Below are 24,512 nucleotides of genomic sequence, written 5' to 3' on the forward strand. Positions count from 1 at the left end.
CGCTCTCCAACCCTTTCCAGCCGTAAAGAACAAATTCTGGTCTACTCTGGATGGCGTCGTATGAACTGAAGAAAATTAAATTACTCTTAGGTCCCGGACTTAGGACCCAGCCAACTAATATGCTCGATTTTATGGTGTTAAATAAAGGTTTCTCCTCCTCCAAATAAAGATTTATCAATCAATCCTCCTCCTCCTCCTCCTCCTCCTCCTCTTGAATGCAGTTTTCCTATAAAGCGTGTGTACATATTCAAAAGATATGGCTGTGGGAAATGTACCGAAATATCTTTCGAGGTATGAACAGGGATAGTGTTACTGTATCTTTACCGTAGACGGGGCTCGTTTTGCTCAACAAACTTTCATACTGGTTAGAAGCCTGGTACCAGCAAGCGCCTATGCACACAGTGGGTTATTGGAAACTCAACCAACAGTTTTTACATCCCATAGTGCATGTCGGCATATACTTTCATGCCATGAAAAGGAAAAGAGATGGGATACAATACTTTCGAGCAGTCGGCAAGGTTGCAAAAACTGTTTTACCTTACGTATGATTACTGGGAATCGTAATGCCTTCTGCCAAAGCCGACAGCCCCGAAGGCCAAGAATTTGTGTTGGTCTTGTATTTTCGCTGTTATCGATTACTAGCAGCTGGTTGTTTTCTTTGTTCGAAAGGTTGCTGGATACAGAAACTTATGCCTAGCTCCGACTCTTCGCGCTCCGCACAGGACCGGCTTCGCAAGGAATGGGGCGACGCCGGCAATGTTTCTTCCGCAGGGGTATCCAAAACTTTACTTTAACTCACGCCTTGAACTAGTGTGTGCGATTTTAAGTCTTTTATTATGATAAAAAGTTACGCGCATGCAAAATCTGGTACGGGCAAGCATCAGACGCCAGCCGCGCGAAGAAATAGCAGGGAGAGCGAGCCAAAGTGAAGCAGACGACAAATGCGAGAATCCCTAAGCCGACGTCACGGAGGCGCGTTTCGCAGCGGCGCCCGTGGTCGCGCTCACCGCCAATACGGAAGGCGCGGCCGGCTGCAAGAACTGCCTGCGGCGTGAAGTTTGTGTGTTCGGTGTTTTCCGCATTGTCTCGAGACCCCCGCTACAATATTCAAAAAGCGTTCACTCGGTGTGCATCGTCATGTGAAACTGCGCATGCGTGACTGCCATTCCTATCACGTGTTCCTCTCATCGAGAAAAGGAGCATAAATTACTGCAACCACCGTTTCATCTCCCGGCCCCCTCCCCCCTTTCCGGAGGTAAAACTCAGGCATCCGCAGAGCAAAAGTCTTGACATCATTTCACATAGGAATTGATTTTTGACTGGCGACAATTTGCGAACTTGATCTAAAGCCCAATGTGCTGCTATTGTCCTAAACGTCCTTGAACGCCCATTGTAGAAGTTAAGCGTTATAGGTGAGCACACGCAAAAGAACACACGGGCAATGCTCATAAGATTGAAAATAAGGCGTGCATATATTATAGCCGACCGCGGACAGGATATTTTCTTCCGACCTTTGCATTCACAGCACCTGCAGATATTTTAAATTGCAACCAGCGTGAAGCGTTTACACCGCGATTAATTCTTTTCCGTTAAACAACTATTTCATGTGCTTCCAGTGGACGAAGTCACCGAAGTTATTAATCCCTTGATAAATAACTATTAGAAGAAAACATTTTAAAAAACGGCTATTTTAGGACACACTTATTATGATCACATTCTTTGCCAGAAATTAAACCTATACCCGTTTCTTACCCGTGTGCACATGTACGGAAAACACAACAACGATTGCAGCGCGCCATCCTTGACCAACCTGGAGCGTATTCCACGCGCGCGTATTTCCCTTCGGTATGTAACGCTACCTACGTTACTCTTTTCTTTACCCTTTGTTTGTTTGCTCCGCCTCCATCCAAGGGCGGAGTTTCCGGAACGCCGTGCTGCGCGCGTTTTGCTAGAATGATGCCACACAAGGAAGTTATTTTTGTTTCAAGCTGAAAGGAAATTTTGCCTCAGCTCGCCTAAAAGCGCTACGACTTTCAGCATGGTCAGTAAGCTCTGCTTATTGCAACACACAAATGGACATGCAGGAAAGCCAGCAGACAAGAACGCCAACGAAGGCATAGGGGTAGGAGTTCATCATTTTTTTTTTTTTCATGTTGAGAATTGAAATAGATTTATTGAAATGTTTAAAGAAAAAAACGGGGGCAACGAAGATAAGCATGCTCAAAGGGGGTACCCGAACGCAATAACAGGAAATGGAAAGCACTAATGAAGAGGAAGAAAATAAAAAAGACAAAAAAGGAAAAAAAGCCAAAGCAATGAATCACACAAATTAAAAATACAAAGACCTCGAGATTACGTCGTACTCTGCGTAACTTTCCGATTGCTTTGTTCACTTTTTCCGCACTGAAATTGCAAATGGCTGGTATTCGTGGTGAGAACAAACATCGAAGATGCGTGTAATTGATGCGCAGCAATTATCCACACAATTATTGGTAGTCCTTATTCATTGACAGGCGGAGTTATTTTCATCTTTCGTGCCTCCCTTCATCACTCCCGCCCATGCCGGTGAGTGGGAGCACTAAACATGCGGGACGACACGCAACGAGCCAAACGTGCATTTTGCATGAAGCATAACATTGCAGAGCCTTTGTATTTAAACATAAATTCGTTATTGCTGAGGGGCGATTGTTCCTTTCATAACAAAGCGCACTTCAACATCTGCATCTTTCACAAAGCTTGGCTCCGTCGATGCGCTTCAAACGGGACGGACGCTGTCACGCTGCAATTCTCGCATCACTAGTACTGCCCGAAAGACGCCAATGGCATCCCAGGCGCGCATTCGCAGAGCCAGAAAATACGGGTGCAATGGAATTTATGGACGCCCATAATAAGCCGAGTGCTTGCCGTCGCAAACAACGCGGACCTCCGCATCTTTTTTCGCGCGGACAACCAGTCACTTTGGCGTCACTCGCGGCGAGCCATCCGCCTCTCGAGCACGAGGAGTTGGTTTGCAGAAAAGAGAACCAAAAGCTAAACACGCCGAGAGCCCTTTCATTGGTCAGTCGCCGACGCGTGACCAGAAACTCTGCCGCAAAAGTTCGGTGCGGTACTGCGGAAGGTGGGGTTCCGTACGGGTCCCGTTCAGCGAATCAGCAGCGAACGAAACCGGGCGGACGGTGTAGTGATCCGCCAACGAAATAGTTTTGTCTTTCTTTTGCAAGCGCAATCGTTCTTTAGGTGGCCTATAATGAACAAAATAATGAGTCACTTTTCATATAAACAGTTTTAGGCTGGTACGGTGTGAAGATAAATGGAGCTTTCAGGCCGCACACTTTGAACTACGTGCTGTCGCGCACTCCCAGGCGCTCTTTTACGCGCCCGCGGCTCGACAGCGCTGCACGCAACTCTCGCCCCGCGCTGCTCTCTCCGCTAGGCCTGAAATTCCAGAGGGAGAGAATGCGCTTCCTTCCTCCTCGTAAGCGTTTATCCGTGGGCGAATTCCAAACATTTCTTTTCTTTCCGTGTCTTTAGCGCGCTTTATTGCTCGAACACGTTTCGTTTCTGCGCTCTCGTTTTTGAGTTTTCTCGCGAAACCGACTAACACGTACTACGACAGCGACCCAAACTACGAGCAGCTCGGCAGCGTAAGGTAAGAGGCAGCAGCATTCGTTTGCCCAGTACGGGACGGAGCGGGCTGCGGCTGCGGGGAGCACCCCCCATCACTCGCGACGGGGATAGGCCTAAGCCAGTCGACTGTGGAATGCGCACGTAATCGTGGACGCCAGACAAGTCTTGGGACCCGCTGGATCCGTAGTGCCGTGTTGTGTGGTGTCCGCGAAGGTCGTCTCTGAGGTGTGTCTTCAACGTTCCGTATCGTTTTTCCCTGCTCCGAACACATACGGAGTGTCCCGTGCGGGGAAGCGAAAATGGAGCAGAACGTGCCGCTTTTTCATACATTGAGGAAGACTGTGTGATCGCTGATGCTTTTGCGGCGCAGACATCGAGTGTTGGGTCGTGGTTCTTTTTTTGTGCGCGCAGTTAACTCATACAACCTTCGTTCGTGTCCTGTCTGCACCAACGATGGCGGTGCCTCATTTTTTATGCGTTAAATTCCAGCGCGATGCGCCGTGTTCAACGCTCCCGAAGCAACGGGCGCATTCCTGCGATAAGGTGCTTTACTCGCCAGGCATTCGGCTTTGTTGTGTTTGGTGAGGGTGATAACGGGCTTTTACATGGCGTCATAGTGATCAATGTTTGCCCCGTGTAAACCTCCGTGGAGATAACCAAAACCAGCGCTCGTCCGTGCATGCGGGATTCGGGAAGAGGCGATCAAGCTGCTTTTTACCCCGTCTCTGCGTTCCGATTCACACGGCGTTTCTGACATCTGCTTCTCTCGACGTGCCTTTGTTGCAGCATGCGCGAATGATCGAGCGATTGACAACGACGACATCTACGTAACCCCGAATTCTTGAAAATGAAGGCTGTGCGGAATACCCTCTCGACGTCGTACGCAGCGCACAATGGCCAGACGCCGTTCTACCAATCAAGTAAGTGACATGTGTTTACTACTCTGTCGGTGACGGCATAACGTTTGTGGCGAAACGCAGATGTGCGCGAATCGTCACACAGTTGTGATCGCGACGGCACTTGTAGTGCTTCGCACCGCGCTCCTCGCTTCAGTGTGACGATCGAATCCCTCGCGGTGGACGTCGACGGTTGCAGCCAGAACGAGAAACGACCGACTGCTTCGTTGAGCTTTTCTCGGTTGCGAACAGCCTCTACGAAAGTTGCAGCGTGCGCTTTGTTTATATGTCCTCAACGTTGTTGTCTTTTTTTGTTGTGCGTGTGTGCGTTACTTGCATCTTCGTGTGGCGGGTGGATATATACCAGTGACAAGTGTGGAACTATTGCGCCCAGTTGCGGTGACCAGTGTAGACGATCGGATACCGTCGGTAAGATTAGCGAGTCTTTTCAAAATTACGCCTTCAGTTTGTGCGGTGTAAAAGCTCTTCCAAGCTAGGACGGTCCCTCTAGAATTCGTTTTCGCACAATTGTAGACATTTTCGTTGCCTTTTTTTGTTCTCCAAAATATTGGCGCATTTTCTCCCCCGATTGAATTTTCCTGTTGGTTGTCTGTCCTTGCTGCTAGAAATTACATTTGGTGTTTTTAAGCCAAGGTGGCAGCAGCTCTGTAATGGAGGTAGTAGGCATATGAGCAGTCTAAGAAAAGGCACGAATTGGTAATGAAAGAAACTGTTGGCTGGCAGAAACTGGAGTGACAAGATTTGCAATGGTTGAGCATGAGTTCCCTCGAAGAGCGAGCCTGGGATTCTGCTAAATTTACCCTCCCCACCTGTTATTGAGGTTCGACTATGTGTGGCTATTTTGGTGCACAAGTATAGCTTCGGCTCGTAAAACCCGATTTTCAGTTCTAAAATGAGAGATAGTTGGAATTAAGTTTGAAAGAAGCAGCGTAGTTTGTGAAGCTTGCAACTTTTTCAGCAATGATCGTTGTCCCATTGGCTCCAGCATCAGTGTAATGTTGTGACGTTAAGTTCCAACCAAGTTAGCGCTCGACATCCCATCGTATTTGTGTACAAACTGCTTAAATACGACCTTCTAGGTCATGCCATTACCTCTGCTGCTTTCTTTTTTTTTTTTGAATGCTTGCTGTCAAAGGACCTAATTTCATTTTCCTGGCTTGATCTCTGTTCTTAATTAGAAATTGTGCCTTTTGCGATAGTTTAGAACCGAGCCTTATTATGTTTACTCTTATTACCACGCGGCTGAGTCGTTAAAAAAGACTATTTTGTGTCACGAGTATTTTTTTATGATGATTGAGAGTTTTGATAATGTGTTGCTCACGTGAAATTGAGTACCTGATAGCTCGGTTAAATTCCTGCGACATAACTGTTTGGTTGATCCACTTTTTCCCAGTTCGCCAGTGGCTGTGGCCCAGTTTTGATTAAAAAGTTCCTACATGCACATTATTGCTTTTGGCAGGGCTCTGATAACCCCGACATTCCTTTGTAAGCAGTGATAAAAGGTAGGGGAAGGTTGTGCAAGTGATTTATCTCTGGCTACTTCGTGCTCACTGGAGGTATGCGGGGGCAATATTTATACTCATATTGTTGCATTAGCATTCACAGGCTGAATTCCCATGTTATGGAATGGGTGGCTACCAAGCATTTTCACCGCATGCTTTTGGCAGCACAGTTACAGCCAGGTTCAATTTTCATTGAAATTGTTTCAGTTGTCGGACTTAGGATTTAACTGGTTTGTGAGATCGACTGCTAAAAAAGGTCAGTTTGTCGTGGAAGAAGGATGTGAAATACTTTTGAATTGGGCTGGGGACATATTTTTTATACAGTGGACTGCTGTTAAGACTAACTTGGTTAGAACGAACAACATTTTTGCTCTCTTGTAACGTCCACAATGCAAAAAGCCTCCGCTGAGACGAATTTCTGATAATACGAAAAAATTTTACGGTCCCTTTGAGTTTGTTGTAACTGGAGTCTACTGTATACCCTTTTATTTTCTCAGTCTTGTTTTTTGATACTGTTTAGGGTGTTCGAACAGTGTAATATATAAATTGAATCAGTTGGGAATGTTTGGGAAAAGGATGGCTTTGAATACCTGATTGATTGATTGTAGGATTTAACACTGCGATGCAATACAGGCGATGAGGCGTGCCGTAGTGGAGGGCTCCAGATTAATTTTCACCGCCTGGGGATCTTTAACGTGCGCTGAAATCTCGAACACACGGGCGTTTTTGCTTTTTGCCTCCATCAGAAAAGCGGCCGCCATGTCCGAGAATCGAACCAGTGTCCTTGGTTTTGAATACTGAACTGCATGCAAAATGTTTTTTCGCATACTTACTGTGTTTTTTTTTTTTTTTTTTTTTCAGAGCATGCGCTACTGTTTTTGAGAGTTGTTTCCCAGCCGCAATAAATGCTCACGTAAAAAAAAAAGTTAGAATACATATTTGCGTTTTACCATTCACCAGTGCATGGCACTTCGAGTGGGACATAATTCTCAAGTGCAGAATTTTGGGATTGTAACAGGCTTTAGTAGCTCGTGCAAAGTCCAAATACATGAAATACGCACAAATATTTTGCCAAAATGGCATATCAAATTTTAAATTCTTGAGTCGAATCACAAGAGCTTTTCAAATTCCATTTGAATTGTCAAGTATTCACTTACCCGTAATACTAATTACTTTTTTTTTTTTTTTACTGATCCTGCCACGATGCTGCACAATTCTGGGGCCACATGTGTAGTACGTGCAGTCTTTTGTTTTTGTCTCGTCTCTGGCTCGTTTTTCAAGGCAGTGAGAATAGTAGCGGAAGAAGAAATATTTTAGAAAATCCTCACCCGTTGCAACATAAAACTGGCATGTTACCGTGGTCCAGAATCTCAGAAACGCGCAAAAGCGCACTGCCATCGTATAAAGCTTTCCCAGCAGGAACTAAAAGGAGGGTCTCCCGTGCAACGCAGGCTACTGCCAAAGCTGCTCGGGCAGCGAGACGGATGTCTCCACGTCGACGGAGAACCTGAGCGCGGAGGAGCGGCTGGCACTGCGTCGCGGTGAGCGGCAAGAGCCCCAGGGCGAGGAGACCGCACTGACGGAAGAAGAGATCAGCTCGCGCTCCAACACGCTGGTGATCCGCAACAACAGCTCCATCGACGGCTTCACCTCGCCCTTCTACGGCAAGCTGCCCGACTGCAGTGGCGGCGTTGTCTGCAAAGGCGGCATGGCCCCCTCGGCCGTGGCGGCGGCGCCCGTGCGCGAGATCACCGAGATCCCCAAGCACTACCTGGACCAGTCGGAGGTGCTCAAGCACCTCGCCAAGGAAGTGCACAAGGACCCGCAGTGCGTCGTCATAGGACGCAAGGGCTCCACAGGAAGCTTCTCCTTCTCCCAGTCACATGTCGACCTCAGCCAGGTGAGCTGCTCTCCTGACGAGTTGAGGGGGCGGAAATTTGTTGTAGTGGATCGGAGCCGGCAAAGTTCAACCCCCTTCATCGCTTTCTCTTTTCTCTCGGATTAAGGTTTTTTTAACTGAGGTAATGTCAGTGACGGTGCGCATATGGTAAAGCACTTTGAAACGGCGGGCAAGTTCAGCACTGCTTGTATTTTCATTGTGAAAGGCACGTTCTATGCAGTTGGCGCTGTGTGGCCACTAAAAGCACTTGCGCTGTGGTTTGAGCTCTAACCACACAACTTGCGTATTTTTGCATTTTTTTGTCTTCAAAATTAGTGCTGCACAAGAACAGGGGACAGTTCAAGAGCAGTAATGATAAGGCCAGCAGAAGGGGGCTCTGTAAAGTGCCTCTTTTAAGCAGATCTGGGTTTTATGCACCCACACTTAAAACTGGAAGTAGCGTTTCTGTTTTTGTGGTTGGATGCTAATAAACCAGAAAATGCCAATGGACCCTTTTCGTGGATCACCTACTGTTCTTACAAAAACGTACGAAATTCAGTAAATTGCGAAGACCATTGATTAAGCACTTCTGTGTAACACTTATGAAGCCTACTTTGCGGAGCCTATTTGCTGGCGCATTTTTCAAAGATGCGCATAGGCAGTGCTGTTGAAAGCTTACTGTGGGGTGTGCATGGCACATAATGAACGTGTCTTGTTCAGTGCATTTCGCTGGCACAGATAGTTGTAGAGGCGTAGTCGCTGGCACAACTCTGTCAGCAGTTGTGCTTGTGTGGTATATGGCCTCGACACACGTGCCTAGCATTCTTTTGGTCTCTTTTTTTTTCTCTTTTATTTCCCTTCTCCACATACCAAACCCACTTGCGGCAAAGTTCATACGAGGTAGTGCTGAAGCATTTAGCACATGTGGTGTGCAGCTTTTTCCTTTATTCTTTTTGTTCCTTCGATAGACCATGGATTCTCCTTTTTTTTTTCCATGTTGCTGCTCAGTCTGATTTATTTCCTGGGCACATTTAGCTGCAGCTATTTCCAGAGCGTTATACTCGCATGGTTCGGCAGCTCGCAGGAATTTATATAGCGCTTTGAGATAAATTCCACAGCTTTAGTGTCTTTATTGGTGCGGGCGAGCTTATGCGGGCCGGTGTTGGCCTGGCGGACGTACTTTAGGGGCCTATCAAAGATGTTTTAAAGGAATTTTTGTGTCTTTTAATGTTCCATTTTGGGAACATGGGGGAAATGAGCTTGCATGCTGTGTGTTGTGTTCAGAGCTTTTTGTAGAGGTAAAAAATTCCCTGTGTGCTCTGTGCTGTCGTCACAGTCGCATCCTAAATAGCAGGGATTGCCCGGGAACAAGGGAAGTGACTGTATGTTTAACTGATACACTGGAACTGCGCACTTCCTTTCTACGTGCCCACTCGATTTCTGTGCTTACAGATCACAGCATGACATGTTGCGAGCCTACAAAACAATGTAAAAAATTAGGAGAGCGGGCACTAGGGGAATAACTCTCATTTTCCACGAATCATGAGATACAAATGCGACGATTTGGAAGCTTATGAAATAATGAAACAGGATCACTGTGCTCCTTCCATGAGCGGTTATTACATCAGTGGTGTCGAGCTCAATTGAGAAGCCATGAACTGGGTTGCTCTTTTTGCAACAAAGTCGTTCTCAACTTCTTCTCCAGTTTTTTTTTTTTTTTTACTTTTTTTTAGCCTGTACGTGCTCTAGACTGCTGGGGTGTGTGTGTGTGTGGGACCAGTGGCTTTAACAAGCCGTTCTGGCACGGAACGTAGCTGTCGAGCGGTTTGGCAAGCCCGGGACATGATCAGCAAATGCAGTTCATTGATGCTGATTTGAGAAACTGTAGGAAAGGCATACATCTTTGAAGGGTAGCAGAGGTAAAGATGCAACTTCACAAGTTGTGTGGGGCACTAGTCTGTGCTCGTCAAAAGGCGTGCACACCAGTACAAAAACTAGAAGGGGCAAAAACAGTGCAGTACAAGTTCAGGAGAAGAAACGAATGGTGTTACATTGCAGCGGATGTTCATTGGGCTAATCATGGCTCAAGTTTGTGATCCCGCCTTCCGCTGACCGCAACCTTGCAGGCAATGGCTGGTGGCAGCAGCTCCCCGCGTTGGAAGTTGACGTCCGCAGAGGCCGCCGAGGTGTCCAGTGGCGGCAGCGGCAGCGGCGGCAGGGGGTCGCCGGCGCGCGTCTTCCCTTCCCAGCAGGCCTCGTCTCCCCAGCAGCAGCAGCAGCAATCTAACATGGCGGCCGCAGCAGCAGCTTTGCTGTATCAACAGCAACAGCAACACCACCAGCAGCAGCAACAGCAGTACCAGCAACAGCAGTACCAGCAACTGCAATACCAGCAGCAGCAGCAGCAGCAGCAGCAGCAGCAGATGCACCACGGTCGCACCAGTGGCGGCGGAGGGGTAACCCTGGAGCCCGAGATGGCCGTGCAGGCAGTGCAGCAGCTGCTGGAGGAGAACGGGGCACTCAAGTCGGAGTTGGACCTGTACTACGGCAAGGTGTCGCGGCTGCAGCGGCTGGAGCTGGAGCTGCAGAAGCTGCAGTCCGACCACGACTCGCTGGTGCAGTCAACGGACAAGCGCGAGCGCCTGCACGCCGCCATGCAAGCGCGACTCGAACGGGAGCTCGCCAAGCACCAGGACATTGGGCGGCGACTCAAAGGTAGGCTGTGACCAGTGGCCGGTTGGATGCATGCGAGTTTTGGAAATGTGTGGGGCACTGAAGGGACTGAGGTGACAGAACTCTGTTGTTCGCTCGAGACGCCACTGCGTTGACCGTCCTTAATTGTCGGCAGCACACGTCTAGCATGAGGTCGCAGAGGAATGCCATTGTGTAAGCCAGCATCTGTCGGTAAGAGAGAGGTGATGTGGGTATTGGGCAGAGTCGTCGCTGTAGCAGACTCGCGTGCAGTTTGTCCCGCATTGCTGTTTTCGTACTGTGCTCTGTCAGTAAAGATTGGCGGGGCCCTCCAACGCAGGGTCCTTTCAACAGACCCTTATTTCTAATGCACTCAAGTGGCAAAGAATAACTTATATTTCATTAATAGCTCTGTCCGGCCATGCATGCTTTGCTATGGTATTTTCTACCTCCCTAAATGCAGCAGGGTTGAACTGTTCCCGTCTCTTCTTCCTTTATCGTGCAGAACAATTGGACGCTGCTATGGCCCAGCTGTCCGTTCGATCGGTGAGTTGTACACTTTGTGCACTGCAGCTTCCTTTTGTTGGGCTTGACACACAGTTCTAACACGGGGCTTCAAAACAATGTTGCAGCTGCCTGAGCACAGTGACTCCGAGCTCAAGAAAGAGGTCAGCAGGAGGGACGTACTCATCGCCCAGCTGCTTACACAGAGTAAGTGCGCTTTTGCTTTGTTTGCCTTCACGTTAAGGGGGGACACTGGTCTTGAGGACATTTTTGTTATTTTTTTCCCTATGTGCCTGAGATTTACACATTGAGTGTATTTTAACATCCTGAGCACAAATATGCAGTCAGTTTTCATCTATGGGGGGGGGGGGGGGGGTAAGGGCAGAGTTGTGCAACACGTTATCCCATTCTGCGTCGAACCTGTATTTTTTTTATTTTTTTTTCCATTACATATCTACCTATGAAATGCTCTAATACTTTTTATCCCTATGTGCTCTAGAAGGACCGGGTAGTGCAACTATACCACTGCAGTAATTTTACCGTTGATTCTGCAATTGCTGAAAACTTATTAAATGCCAGGCCATCAATTACCAGTCTTCGTAGAATGAACTGCATCAAAATTGTGCTAGCAAAAAGATATTCTATATTTTTTCTATTATCTATATTCTATTTTATATTTGATATTCTATATTATATCTATATAGATATTCTATAGATATTCTAAGAAACTATATATTTCTGTAGTTTTATTGCATTGTTCGGTTCTTCAGCTTTCAAATGCAGTAAAAATGATACATATCTGACCAGTACATCCCAAGACCTGACAGTTGGTCCTGAGAAAACAAGGCACAAAGTTTGGAAACATGTGAAAATGGTCCTTTAGGCAAGAGCTTTGTAAATACTTATGGTACAGCTATAATATTTTGCCGGTAAATTCTTTTGGGACCCGAGTACTGCAAATAAAATTAATACAGAAAATTGGTTTTTTTTTAAATTTTCGGTCCTCAAGACCAGTGTCCCTCCCCCCTTAATTAAGTGGGATGCAACTAGCATGTTGCTAGCTGCTGTGCGGGGCCAATTTCCACATCCTTGATTGCAAGGGACCCTGAACCGAGTGCTCCCTTGTCTTCTCTGTGTGCAGACAAAGAACTCACGGCTGAGAAAGAGCGCAAGGAAATCGAGCTGCAGGCACAACGAGCAACCCTGCAGGAGCAGCGCAACCACATTGACATTCTCGACACGGCACTGAACAACGCACAGGCCAACGTGGTCAGGCTGGAGGAAGAGGTGGGAAGCCGGACTCTCTTGCACTGCACCCTAATCTATTTTGGATGTGGAAAAAATCTGCAGAAATGCCATGGAATTCTGATTTTCAAAAGAACTCTGAAAAGTCTTCAATAGCTTTGTCAGATTGAAGTGCATAGCCAGTGTTCTGAGTTTTTTAGACCAATATTTTTGCAGAGAGAGAGGTAGAGAGAGATCAGAAATCAAAGATAGAAAAATCTCTTTGTGCGACATTGAAATTGTGGGTGTTCGTACAGTGTAAATTGTACCCGAGCAAGTAGAAAGTCAATGGGAACTTGAAATCGGTGAACGTTAAGTTTCAAAAACTGAAGTAGCATGAAACGACATTAAGCCATGTTAGTCATCATTTTAGCTATGGACTTTTTTTGAGTAGCGAACTGTGCATGCGTCATTGTGCACGCGCCCTTCTGCCATTTTTGGCAGGCGCCTCGGGCAAAATAAACAGAGGGCGTCCCTGAGCTTGCTGCTTGGACAGCGGCTATACTTTCTAGTGGTGCACGTTTCTATTTACTTTTTTTTTTTCAAGAGCTCATCTGAGTTTGTACGTGCAAACAAAAAAGGCTTTCAAAGGAAAGGGACAAAGACGTTTGAGACTGACCACGCTGCGAGTACACAACTGCCAGTGAGGGAGTAACGAAAATGAATAAAAAAAGTAAAGAAAAAGGGGCGCTTCAACCACTGCAGATTAGTCGCAGGAATGCGTGCCTGCCACATGACATTCATGCGAAAGGCATGGGTGACACGTGGGTGTGGGAGGGACTGCAGGGCGGAAATATTTTGTGCACAAGTTCTCTGAAAGCCAGACTTCTTAGCCTTATTGCGTGGCGGCCGTTAGAAGGACCTTTACTGGAAAAATATCCATTCATGATGCTGCTGTTAAAGGGAATATGAGCCAAGTCCAAAGCAGTCGCTGACAATAATTAGCCCGATTCGCTTTTGTGTTCTATCAAATTGAGCTGTCTATCTGTCTGTAGGTGAACTATTACTCTTTCTCAACTGGGTTATATACCACTTCAGTTGCACTGAGTTAGCCATGTGCAACGGCTTGGGTTTATTGAAAGGCTTATCGACTGGTTATTCTGCCGTGAGCACAGCCTGACAACCCACCCTTTCCCTTCCTTTCATCCATGTGCAGTGTCGGAAGAAGCAGTTCTACGTGGAGCGTGCCGGCCAGCTTCAGAAGCACCTGGCCGACATGCAGATGGCCAGCGAACGGAGGCTGCAGATGGAGAAGCGCTTCCGCAGTCAGCTGGAGCGAGACGTCGAGAACCTCACCGCCCAGAAGGTGGGGCGCCGTTTCTTGACTACCCTTTGTTAACACGCTATCGGTTTATCGGTGGCGACAGTTTTTGTTCACCCGCTTGTTCTTGTCAACGAACTAGAACACATGAAAGGAAAAATGAGGTTCCATTCCTAAAGATTCCTCTCCCATCTTTTCCGCTGGTTGCTTCGTGCTTCGTGCCATTTTTGTCGTTTTCGTTGGGCTGGAAGAATAGCTATTCTGTTTCTATGCTCTTACCACGAGGTACTTAAGGTCATTTCACTGCCCTTAAACTTGTTTATGTGGACAGCTTTCTGCCAATGTGCTGCACCTGAAATACAAGCTTTGTTTCCTGCTTACTTGAGTTGTAGCTGACTTGCCGTGCTCTTTTTTCTGCATTTCAGAGTGACGGAAAGTCGTCCAGCAACACGAGGAAAGACTCGGAAGACATGGAGCTTCTCAGGAAGACAGTAAGGGAGTACGAGGAGAAGATCATTGGCTTGGAGAATGAAGTGGCCAAGGTGAGCTGGTGTGCTCGCAGAAAAATTGTGCACTGTATAGCGACCTGTATCCATTGGCGTAGATCTCTAAGTCGATTTTTTTCCCTTTCTTTCCTTCAACTCGTAGTGGGAGCAGAGATACCTGGAGGAAAGTACGATGCGCCAAATTGCTGTCGACGCTGCGTCCGTGCCAAAGTGAGTGCAGCTGTCCCTTTCTTCTAGTAGTAACGTTTTTCTGTGATCAAACGGGAAGCAGGATTGTTTCCACAAGTGTAGAAATTTGGTGCATCGCATAACAGAAATGAGATTTTCTGCAAGCTTTTGACTGCTTCTGCAAAGTCTGACCTGATTCATGCTGCAGTAAATGTTACAGACAGAAGAGAAGGTTGAGTAGAAGCAGTGATTTAGGCGTCCATTCAGCGACAGAGAGTTGTTTTCAGCATTCAAAGTTACCTTTTTTGCATGTTGCTGGATCTTTCGTGTGTGTGTATATGTGTGTGCTTTTGAGCGGCAATTCTCGCTGACCTTGGAACGTTCCCTCCTCGCAGGGATGCCAAGATAGCAGCGCTGGAGCGCACCTCCCAGGAGAGTGAGAAGCTGATCGCACAGGTTCGGTCCGAGAAGCTGAGGCAGATGGACGAGCTGTATGCCTCGCAGCGCAAGTGCGCCGAACAGGAGGGAAAGTGAGTGCTGCCTGGTTATATGCGACTTTGTGCATTTTTCATAAGCATTGCTTTGGGAAAGGTTTTGATGTGGGTGTGCTCAAGTCCCGAATCAGAATCCCGATTGCATATGTAAGGGGAGTGAGGCCAGTACACTGCTTACACCCAGTATATGATGATTTCAATTGTTCTGTATCCCATGTGCTGAGCTTGAGTGTGACATTGAGCTTTATAAAGCCACCGTATTCTATACTGTGAAGCGAGCTAGCCTTGTAAATGTTGTTCACCGGGTGCACTTGTTTTTGGAAGTGGGGTGAGTGAGTGAAAATTGGAAGGAAGGAAGTCGGAGCTTAAATGTCGCATGTTGTGTAGAAGTAGTGACTTGAGGTGTTGGTAATTACCCTCTAAATGAATCTGTTATGTGGGGGGGGGGGGCTTTGTGCTAGCTTTAACTGTTACTGACCCAGTGTGAGCTTCATTTTGATTTAGCCTATCTATCTATACTTTCATGCAAATGCAAGACATGGTATTGCTGCACACTAAGGCTGTGAGGAGAGAACTATGCAGGCCAGAATGCAAAATTGCGAACAGGCATAACTAAGTCTTGCACTTACCGTCACTTATAGCTCCCCGCCAATGTTTTTGTGCACTTGCTTACTTTCTGTTGTAGTGATCGTGTAGTATTGGCAGTTAGTAAACGTGCTTTGTATCATTAATTGTGATCCCTGTGATCCAATGTAGAGCCCTTCTGACCCTTGCTGACCTCCTCTTTGCGATGCAGGTTGAAGGATCTGGAGTCCCGGCTCGCCGAGAAGGATGCCATGATCAAGGTGCTGCAGCAGCACTCCCAGGAGAAGGACGCGGTGCTCCAGAATGCCGTGATGTCGCGGCCGCGGCACGGTCGGGCCGCCTCGTCCGTCACCCTGGGCTCCGCGGCCTCCGGCACGGCGGCACACCGCAGGACAGGCAGCAAGGATGAGATCGGTGAGTGATTAGATAGCTCGGGGCTGAGACTCGCTGAGGGTCGCTGCGACTTCCTGGCAGCCTGTGGCAGGAAACAGATGCAGGTTCCACTATTAGTGGCTTCTAGCTAAGCAGCTTTTGACTGCACCCGTTACGGTTGCTCACTCTCCGAAGTGTTGTTGTCGAGCCCAAGGATGCGGGTTCGATTGCGGCCGCGGTGGCTGCTTTTCAAGATGGAGGCGAAAAGCGGAAACGCCTGTGTGTGCCGAGACTTCGGCGCACATTAAAGATTCCCAGGTTGTCAAAGCTAATTCGGAGCCCCCCACACGCCATTATGACGTGCCTCCTAGCCCAGGTGTAGGTTGGGTGCGTTAAGTTGGTGTGTTAAACCCCACAGTCTATCAATTGGCTTTTGACTGCACGGTCATTTGTCAGCCTGGAGGACAAGGTTGCTCGAGTCCTTGGTAATTGAGTGCCGTCAGGCGGCAAGCCGGGATCATAATAAAATGTCCTTTCCATCTATCTCATAGGGACAGTTTGAAAGTATTTCAGGTCACTTGTACAGATTTAATGAGAAAACTCTAAAAGAGCAAAATTTTGTTGCAGCTGCTCTAAGCTAACATGCATTTTAGTTGAATTTATGAGCATGGCAAAATCAGCGTTTCAAAATGTGCGTTTCTACTTTTGTTTTTTGGCATACCCTTTTCTACAGTTAAAGGAGCCATGAAGAAAAATTACAAGTTTCTGTTATTCGAAAGATTTCTTGTTTTATAGTGCCCCCAGCCCTTGTCCGAATGCAAACAATGCTTTATTCACAAAGAAATTAATTAGTTTAAGTTAAAATTTTGATTTTCCCGCTAAATTGGTGTTTTCGTGGTCTGCAATGACATCACAGGAACCGACCGCTCTGCTATGGTCCCTAGAAAGATATTTCTAGGGACCATAGCTCTGCAGCTGATAGGGAGTCCTTGTTTGCCGTTAGTGAACCTAGATGGGGCCACCATACCATAGCAAGCCGTTTTCCGCCTTTAACACGGATCAACAGTTTCTTTTCCGTGGCCTTTCGTTTGTTTTTGACCGTATTCAAACCTGGCTTGTTTCTTTTCACGGAGAAAATAATTGTTTCTTGAAACATAGTTCTCGCTTGACAAATGCGGTCACGTAAGACACCGTCGCTCGCGTCAATCGGCCAGTGTCGTCTGCGACAACCCCAAAGCCCCGCAGTGCTGTGCATCTAAACGAACCATAGTGCTCGCAGTACCCACAGCAGCACGCATCGGTACTTCTATGTTTACGTGTGCTTTCGTGACTTCCAATGTTTGTTCCACCATTCCTGCTGACATAAAAAGAATGTGCCCTAAATTTCAGCGCAAACTGCATGTTCGGCAAGCTTATAAGTTCTCCCTAATTTGCGTTTGCTTTTGCCGCCCTCCGCCAATCCCAGAGCTGTCACATGTGACATCATAGGTTCTGTTGCGGGAAATGAGCTAGTGGGTCGCATGGCCATTCCCTTTTTTCCTAATTATGTAGCTTATTTGAGCGAAGTTTACGTTAAGAGCGGTGTCAGTATGATTCTAATGAGGCAATTTTTTGAATGAACCAAACTTGTGTTTTCTCTTCATGGCTTCTTTAAACATGACTTTGGTTTGGCCCGTGTTCATTTTTTTTTCATGTTATATTTTTTTCTTTAGCTGAGCGCTTTAGTCAGAAATTTTGGTTTTTAGTTTGTTAGCAGGTATGCTTTCCCCCCCCCCCCGCCCCCTCATCTTTCTGAGCTTGTTAAAAAACTCAATCTGACTTTAAAAAAGACTGCTTCTGAACACGATTGCATGCTGTTTTGGTTTAGGAGGGCCATAAAAAACGCAAAGCGTCTTTGTCATGCGCTTATTCCTGTCTCAAACAGTGCAACTTCCGTATATTCGATGGAGGGAAATTCCATGCAATTCTGATGATTGGCCAGTGCTGATTGGGCATGCCATCTCCGTTGCCTTCCAGGCTCCTCAGGCCTGTCTGTAGTGGGATCAAGCGAAGCAACCACGGGGGCCACAAACGCGTCCGCCTCGCAGTCCCAGTGCTCGGATTCGAAAAAGAGCATCGACGAGCAACTCAAGGAGTTTGGGTCCCGACTCTCAAACAAGGTCAGTCTCTTTTGTCCCATCTAGCTCATTTTTGTCACGTGCTTTCCTAAATCTAGGAAGGAGATTTCAACTCATTACATGCTGGTGTAACAGTTACATGGAATCTTTGATCGGGTGCTTTTGAACAGGTTGGGCGAAGGCTTGTAAATGGGGGGGGGGGAATGGTTTTGTCGAAGTGTATGTTACGGTTTGACAGCTTGTCTTTTGCTCTTTTTCATGCTGTTGCTGGTGTAATTATGTTAATGAGCTTTAGTATAAGTATGTGTAAGGACTCAAAGAAGTATGCTTGGCACTGAAAGGTTCACTTTCACTTGGTCTACCATGTTCTATTGACATCTACAGATAAAAAAAAGTCTGCTGTAGAGGCATATTTGTCAGTGGTGTTAAGGAGGATTTTGCAATTTAGTGTTAGAATACATGTACCTTATAAATGCAGATTTCTCTTGCGTAAAATAACTAGCTGGCAATTTAGCCGAGAAGAATTACTTTGGGGACAGTTTCAGTTGGAGAGGTTAAGTTAGCTTCCCATTTGTTGTGTACAAGCATCCTCTATTTGAATGTGAGGCAGTTTTCTTAGTTTCAATATCTCTCAGTAGGGCGTAGCTGTCCTCTGTGCTCCAGAAAACGCAGATTTGTCGAGTAGCTTGTTTCATGCTGGTAGGAGTCTGAGAGTACTGCTTTGAGGTCGCCTACTCTTTTGCATTTCAGTTTTTCTTTTAAAAAAATCGTCGGCAGCGTTGAAGGTGATTGTGGCCTCTGTCGAGGGGAGCGAGGTAAATAATGCGCATGGTTACTTGCCAGAGGGCAGAGTGTGACGAAGCCCGCCTCATATCTGACACGCGTGGTTTGCTGGCGTGATCCTCGTAACAGCTTGAAAAACTCACCGTGTGTCTCCACCACTCCCTGTTTGTGCAGTGTAGCCTAACATTTACAGTGCCGCTGAAGTGTGGGGTCAGTGAATTGTGTGCAGAACCCAGTTTTACATTCTTCGCATTTTTGTTTTGAGGGGCGGAGTTTTTTTTTACTCCGGCAGGAAGTGACTCTGCTGTCCTCCGCTTCGCACGAGCTGCATGAGATTTGCAGTTGAAACTGCACAGTATTGACCATTTCTTCATTTGCGATTGACATAAGAACAATAGTCTTATTTTTACCGATATTGCTGTTTTTATTGCACATAACATAGCCAGTAGACTGACTGAGCTGCTTTTTTTTTTTTTTTGTTCTTTTGGTGTACAACTATCACACTTGCAATGGCAGACACGCCTTCTTTTTCTTGCAACATTGAGTTACAATACTTTAGTGGGCCCAAGGATGCGGGTTCAGTCTTGGCCGAGGCAGCCGCTTTTCAGGTGCATGCGACATAAAAAAAACCCTGTGTGCACAGATTTTGGCGCACATTTAATCTCACAGTCTAAATTATTCTGTATCTTTCTGCTATGGTGGGCCCTCACAGCCCAAGTGTAGCTTCAGCATGTACAAACCTTAAAATTTAAATTTCTTGTTAACAGTACTCTACTCGATAGTCTACTCTACTCTACTCTATATACTCTATACACTATATACTCAATATATATATATATGTATATATATACTCAATACAATCTATACACTATATACTATATACTCTACTATACTCTATAGTTCTCTAGACAGTGTTCTATCAAAGACAAGAAACATACTTTTAACGTGAGCCGATCATATTTTTGAGCATTATTTGGAGACGAAACCTTCAAACTGCTTTTGAAAATGCGGTGGGCGTGAGACCTTCTGGCACCTGTCAATTCATTTCAGCGGGTCTCTCTGTTGGTAGACAATGTGGAGAAAACAACGACGAAAAGGAAAAAGGGAGAGGGAATTGCTCCAGTTTTTAAACAATGCTGTAATTTGGAAAGACGATGTGCCGAATCGTGAACATGTCTGGTTTTTACCATTTCGTCTGCTTTTTTTTTTTCTTTTTTTCACTTGGGCAGATGGAAGTTGCTAGTTTTGGGTGGCATTTTGAAAACCTCTGTAAGTAAGGTATATTGACAAAGTATTGGTTAGGGGATTTCTGTGCCAACACGGGTGTCCTTCCAAGGTCAATTTCCAACGCAATTTTCAAAACTCAAAAAAGTTCGCAACCACTCATAAGCTTTGACCATGCCTTTGCCTACAATCTGCTGCAAGTTGTACAAGGCGCAGTCATTTTTCTGCTAGGCCTCTGTAACATTGTGCTGACTGGTCTTTCCTGCTGTCCTCTCGTTTCAGGACCTGATAATGGACACATTGCGACTCGACAAGGAACAGCGCCCCACAAGCACCACAAGTGCCTCCACCACCACCACCACCACCACGGGCCTCTGGAGGGTCTGAGACTGGAACAAGGAACCATCTTGCCCGCCCGTCATCACTCGCTTATTCCCTCTTCCGCATTACGAACTCCTTCCGAAGCCTCCTCTGCGCCTTCCTCCTCGAAGACATCTTGCGCTGTGGAAGACCATCTGCCGGCCAGTACCGCAGCCCACCCAACACTCTTCTTGTCACACCCAGTCTGTCCAACGTTAACGAGCCAAAGCTTTTTTAATTCATTTTATTTTTACATTTGTGCAGCGAGAGCGCTTTCTTGCATTGATAGCCTTTCACTTCTGCCTTTTCTTCATTCCTTTCGTGAACCTAAGTGCATCTTCCAAGGGCTATTTAATATTTTTGCTCCTAAAACAAAATCTTCATGTTCACTGTAAGGAACAACATTGTTCAGTGGTTTGTAAGGCTTGAACAGTTGACTTGGACTGTGTGCATCTGTCAATTCTGTGTCACTGTTTCGCTAGGCGACATTGACTGCGCATCTTTCAATTTTACGGAAAGAAATGACTCTAGCCTCGTACGGGTGGGTGTTGGCGGGCTGTGGCTTTTGTTCCACAACATGTATGCGTGTTTGTATACCTTCGGTGCAAGTTGGTGCCTTTGCTTTAGAAACGAAAAAGCTAGTCACTGTTTCTTGGTGCCAGAGAAGACGGAAGTTTTTAAAGGGAAACTGGGCTGCAAGAGTGACACCCTCCCCCTTTCCCGTACTCCTCACGTTCTTTTAAACCCTCTGGAGCAGACTTAGCGAGTTCCCATTCTTCTCTGTCTTCTCCTGTGCCAGTTTTCTCTTCGGCATGGAGAAGAAAGCGGAAGAGCTGGGCGCTCGGCTACTACGGCGTTCTGTTTTCAGTTTTAGCTGATTTTAGTTGCGCATTCTTCATCTGTGCTCGCCATGAAGAAACTGTGTCAGCGTAGCGCTTTGCAAACTTTTCGCCGCAAGCTTAGAATCACAGACGACGTGAGGATGCGGCGAAGGGGGGAGGGATACTTCGTCGTCCATGCCTGTCGACTTAATTCTGGATTAACGCAGCAACCTGCACATACTCAGTGGTGCCCTCAGTATATTTAACCCCTCCTATTTCTGATTAATATTTTCTCTAGCGTAGTGTGGGGTCTGTGGATACACACGTCTGGGAGTAACGAAAGGTCGTGCCCTCCCGTTGTCCGACTACCCCACCCTCTTTCTTTCTTCCCTCTTTTGTGCCTTCGAACACCATTCACAAATGGTCAACAGAATATTTTAATATATGACGTCTTACAAAAAAAAGAAAGCTATTTTGGGGCCTGTGGGTCTTCGTGTTCGGTTGTGGACACTTGGTAAGGCTTCTCATGCAGGCTGATGTTGACATCACTCGGACGTTTCCACGTAGAGCTTTCTTGGGAACTGCCGGTAACACTGGAGTTGATACTGGCGTCTCCTCCGCCTGTTAGAAGCGACGTGCCTTACCGTTACAGCCGTACGACCGAAGACGCGTGGCCAGCAGCAAACGCATATGCATTTCTCGCCCACGAACAAAAGAATCTCGCGTGTATTTTTACTGTTCGCGCGGTTATGCCTTGTCTGGGGCTCCCCTCAAGCCACTGTCGTCAAACGGCCCGCCCCCTTTGACGGAGTGGCGGGTGCTTTTGCACCTTCCCTTGCGGAGGTGAGGGGGAAAATCCCGCAGTTTTTTGTCTTTTTTTTGATCACTGGAATGACTGACCGTCTAGTGCGATTGTGGCCGCCGATTTTTATACAGTATTCCACTCTTGATTGGTTTCACCTCTACGCCTTGCCGACTGACATCTGCGAAATCGTCGCTCACACTGTGAAAATTTCGGAACACTGACGTTCCCTCACTCTCGTTTCATTGTAGCATATTGTGTTAGGCCCAGAGAACAAGCTCGCGTTTTCTTTGTTCGGAAGCTCTTTCAAAGTGGAATACTGTAAGGGCTTTTAGTGTGCGCCTAGTGTGGATCCTTTTTTTTTTTTTTTATGTTTCTTGAGCTGGCCAAAAACTGCATTGGTAGAACATGTTGCCGCCAGCCGGTCTAACTGGGCGGGTCTCTTGTCAGCGTTTTGGGAGCGTGCCTTCATTTTACAAACGAAGCTCACTTGCACTGGACTAGAGACCTTGCATTGTTTGGCCTTGTGGTGTATATATACATTGCCTTGCGCGTATCCGCTTGTATGTGCGTGTGTGTGTGTGGGTGCGCTGAGACAACGGTGATTGGTGCGCCTGGTACAGTGCGCTGGTCGCACTTGCAAGGTGCACAAGAATGAAAAAAAAAGTGCGTTTTGTTTCGTGTGGAGTGTACTGCGTAAACAAAGAAAAAGGAAAAAACAAACAAAAATGCATCTGTATTTTTTTCTTTCTCATAATTTTTTTTTATTGTCTGGAGATTCTGGCTTTAGCGCTTTTTTAAAATGGTTATTAGAAGATAAGCGAAAATGTGCTGTGGGCCTTAAGGCATTTGCGCTTGTTATGAAACTGTCATGTTGAGACCTTGGTGTTACAGGGATACGTGGTTGGTTAAAAAATGAAGTGAATCTTTTATTAGAAATTCTTGCTAAATGCCTGTACTTCAAATTCCTCAAAGGATCTTCATTTGAATTGTGTAAACCTTCCATTGACTCCGACATCTGGCAGTTACCCTGGGTCTGACGCTTGTTGCCGAGTTTAGAGTGCCTATACAGTTGGTGTGCCGCAAGGCATTGTACTTCCCCCTTCGCTCATGCATTAGCATGGCTGCATCTGAATGTGTTCACTTGGCAGGAATTGTCAACTAGACTGGCCTTCTGTCAAAATTTTTGTCAACCGTCTACCATTTTTTGTGACAAAGACCCGTTTTAATTTACCATTTGCTTTGTCGGCGCAAAAATTTTGTAAAAAGAAAAAACTTCCCCATTCTTGTATAACTTAAGAGCATACCTGTTGTGCAATTTCAACTGCTGCAAAGAAAGATATTTTCTAGTCCTGGTGCCATCTACATTTGGAAGTTTTTTTTTTCTTTTGCTCCAGCGTTCTTTTTGAAGCACGTGCTGAATGTGGGTCATTTGGTTACTCTCACTGTTTTTAGCAAGGCCATTTTGTGTATAGCGAGTATTCTGCACTGCTTCACAATTAGTTCAATTTGTGCAGGAATTAGTTTCTTTATATTGCTTTGTGACAAATAAAAGAAAAAGGAAAACACTTCACACTTGCTGTTTCATTACCTTTTTCTTGCCTCCATTACGTCTGCGCACAGTCCTGGCAAGTTGCTTGTGTAATGTCCCATGTGTGCTGCCAGAGACAAGGCGGCAAAAGTACCGTAAAGCAACGCTCGACTTGGCTTCATTCAAAAGATTACAGTGTTGGAGTAAGAGAAATATCAATCTAACGCGCTATACTCGGTGACAACTTAAGAACGGCACCAGAAGTTGCTACTGTGCCTTGTCACCATAGCCAGATGTTTCTCCGCACGGCGCAAGTAGGGCGTTGCTGGGAATATTTTGAACATGGCGTGAGCTGTTCCCGTGATTTTTTGGACTTAATATGCTTATAAACGGCTCCAGTAATGACAAACAAACTGCGTGAGACAAGGCAGACGATATCACGCATTCATAGCAAACCCCTCTCAAAACGCGCGCCGACTGACGTCACAGGTCCGGCGCTTTAGCGGAGTGATACACTACATAAGGTGGTGCCGTTCTTGAGTTGTAACCGAGTATAATTTAGCTGTGTAGTAAGCAAAACTGAAAGAGGCTGCTGATGCACCAGCGTCATTCGTGCACTTTTTCCGGTGATGTCATGCAAGCCACCAATTGGCTGGCACTAGTAGAAGCAACCGTGAACTAGAGTATTGTCATTGACGCACAATTACTTCATGAAGGGGGGGAGAGAGGTTGTTGAGAGAGTGTTGTATGCCCGGCCAAGCAGTGATTCATGATTTCAAGACAGTTCAGCAGAGTGGGAAATTGGGCTACGTGGTTCATCACAAAACTGTGCAAATGCGAAAGAAAAGGAGAGAAAGGCACATAAGCCAGCGTAGTTTTTGTTGCGACGCAGGGTTGTTTACACAAACGGCGGTAAACAGGGAGGGAAAATTGAACAATAACAACGAATTAGACCTGCCACTCTGCGAAGAAGGGCGAGCAGTGAAGCTGTGGTGTGTTTTGCATTATTTGACACATGCATGAAACAAAAGATGCTTATGTGTAATTTGTTATTGAATGTAGTTTAGTTAATTAGCTGGATAAA

At 46.4% G+C, this 24,512-nt stretch overlaps 1 protein-coding gene across 2 annotated transcripts; it reads left to right on the forward strand.

The window, feature by feature from the left end:
• The first annotated feature begins 3,422 nt into the window (after positions 1-3,422).
• On the forward strand, positions 3,423-23,470 carry LOC144169387 (uncharacterized). 2 transcript variants are annotated; one of them, XM_077698506.1, is made up of 14 exons: positions 3,423-3,649; positions 4,414-4,547; positions 7,498-7,946; positions 10,052-10,640; positions 11,122-11,162; positions 11,249-11,327; positions 12,262-12,407; positions 13,561-13,710; positions 14,091-14,207; positions 14,314-14,381; positions 14,735-14,869; positions 15,630-15,832; positions 17,807-17,949; positions 20,197-23,470. In XM_077698506.1, the coding sequence occupies exons 2-14, from the start codon at positions 4,475-4,477 to the stop codon at positions 20,299-20,301; spliced, it is 2,298 nt and encodes a 765-aa protein (XP_077554632.1). In that variant the 5' UTR covers positions 3,423-3,649; positions 4,414-4,474; the 3' UTR covers positions 20,302-23,470. The 2 variants fall into 2 exon arrangements, with proteins under 2 accessions (XP_077554632.1, XP_077554633.1); XM_077698507.1 differs by lacking the exon at positions 3,423-3,649 and adding an exon at positions 3,680-3,852.
• Positions 23,471-24,512: the final 1,042 nt, after the last annotated feature.

The sequence above is a fragment of the Haemaphysalis longicornis genome, unplaced genomic scaffold, assembly GCF_048455015.1.
Source record: "Haemaphysalis longicornis isolate Haplotype H1 unplaced genomic scaffold, Haemaphysalis longicornis Haplotype H1 scaffold_2, whole genome shotgun sequence".
NCBI classification, from domain to species: Eukaryota; Metazoa; Arthropoda; class Arachnida; order Ixodida; family Ixodidae; genus Haemaphysalis; species Haemaphysalis longicornis.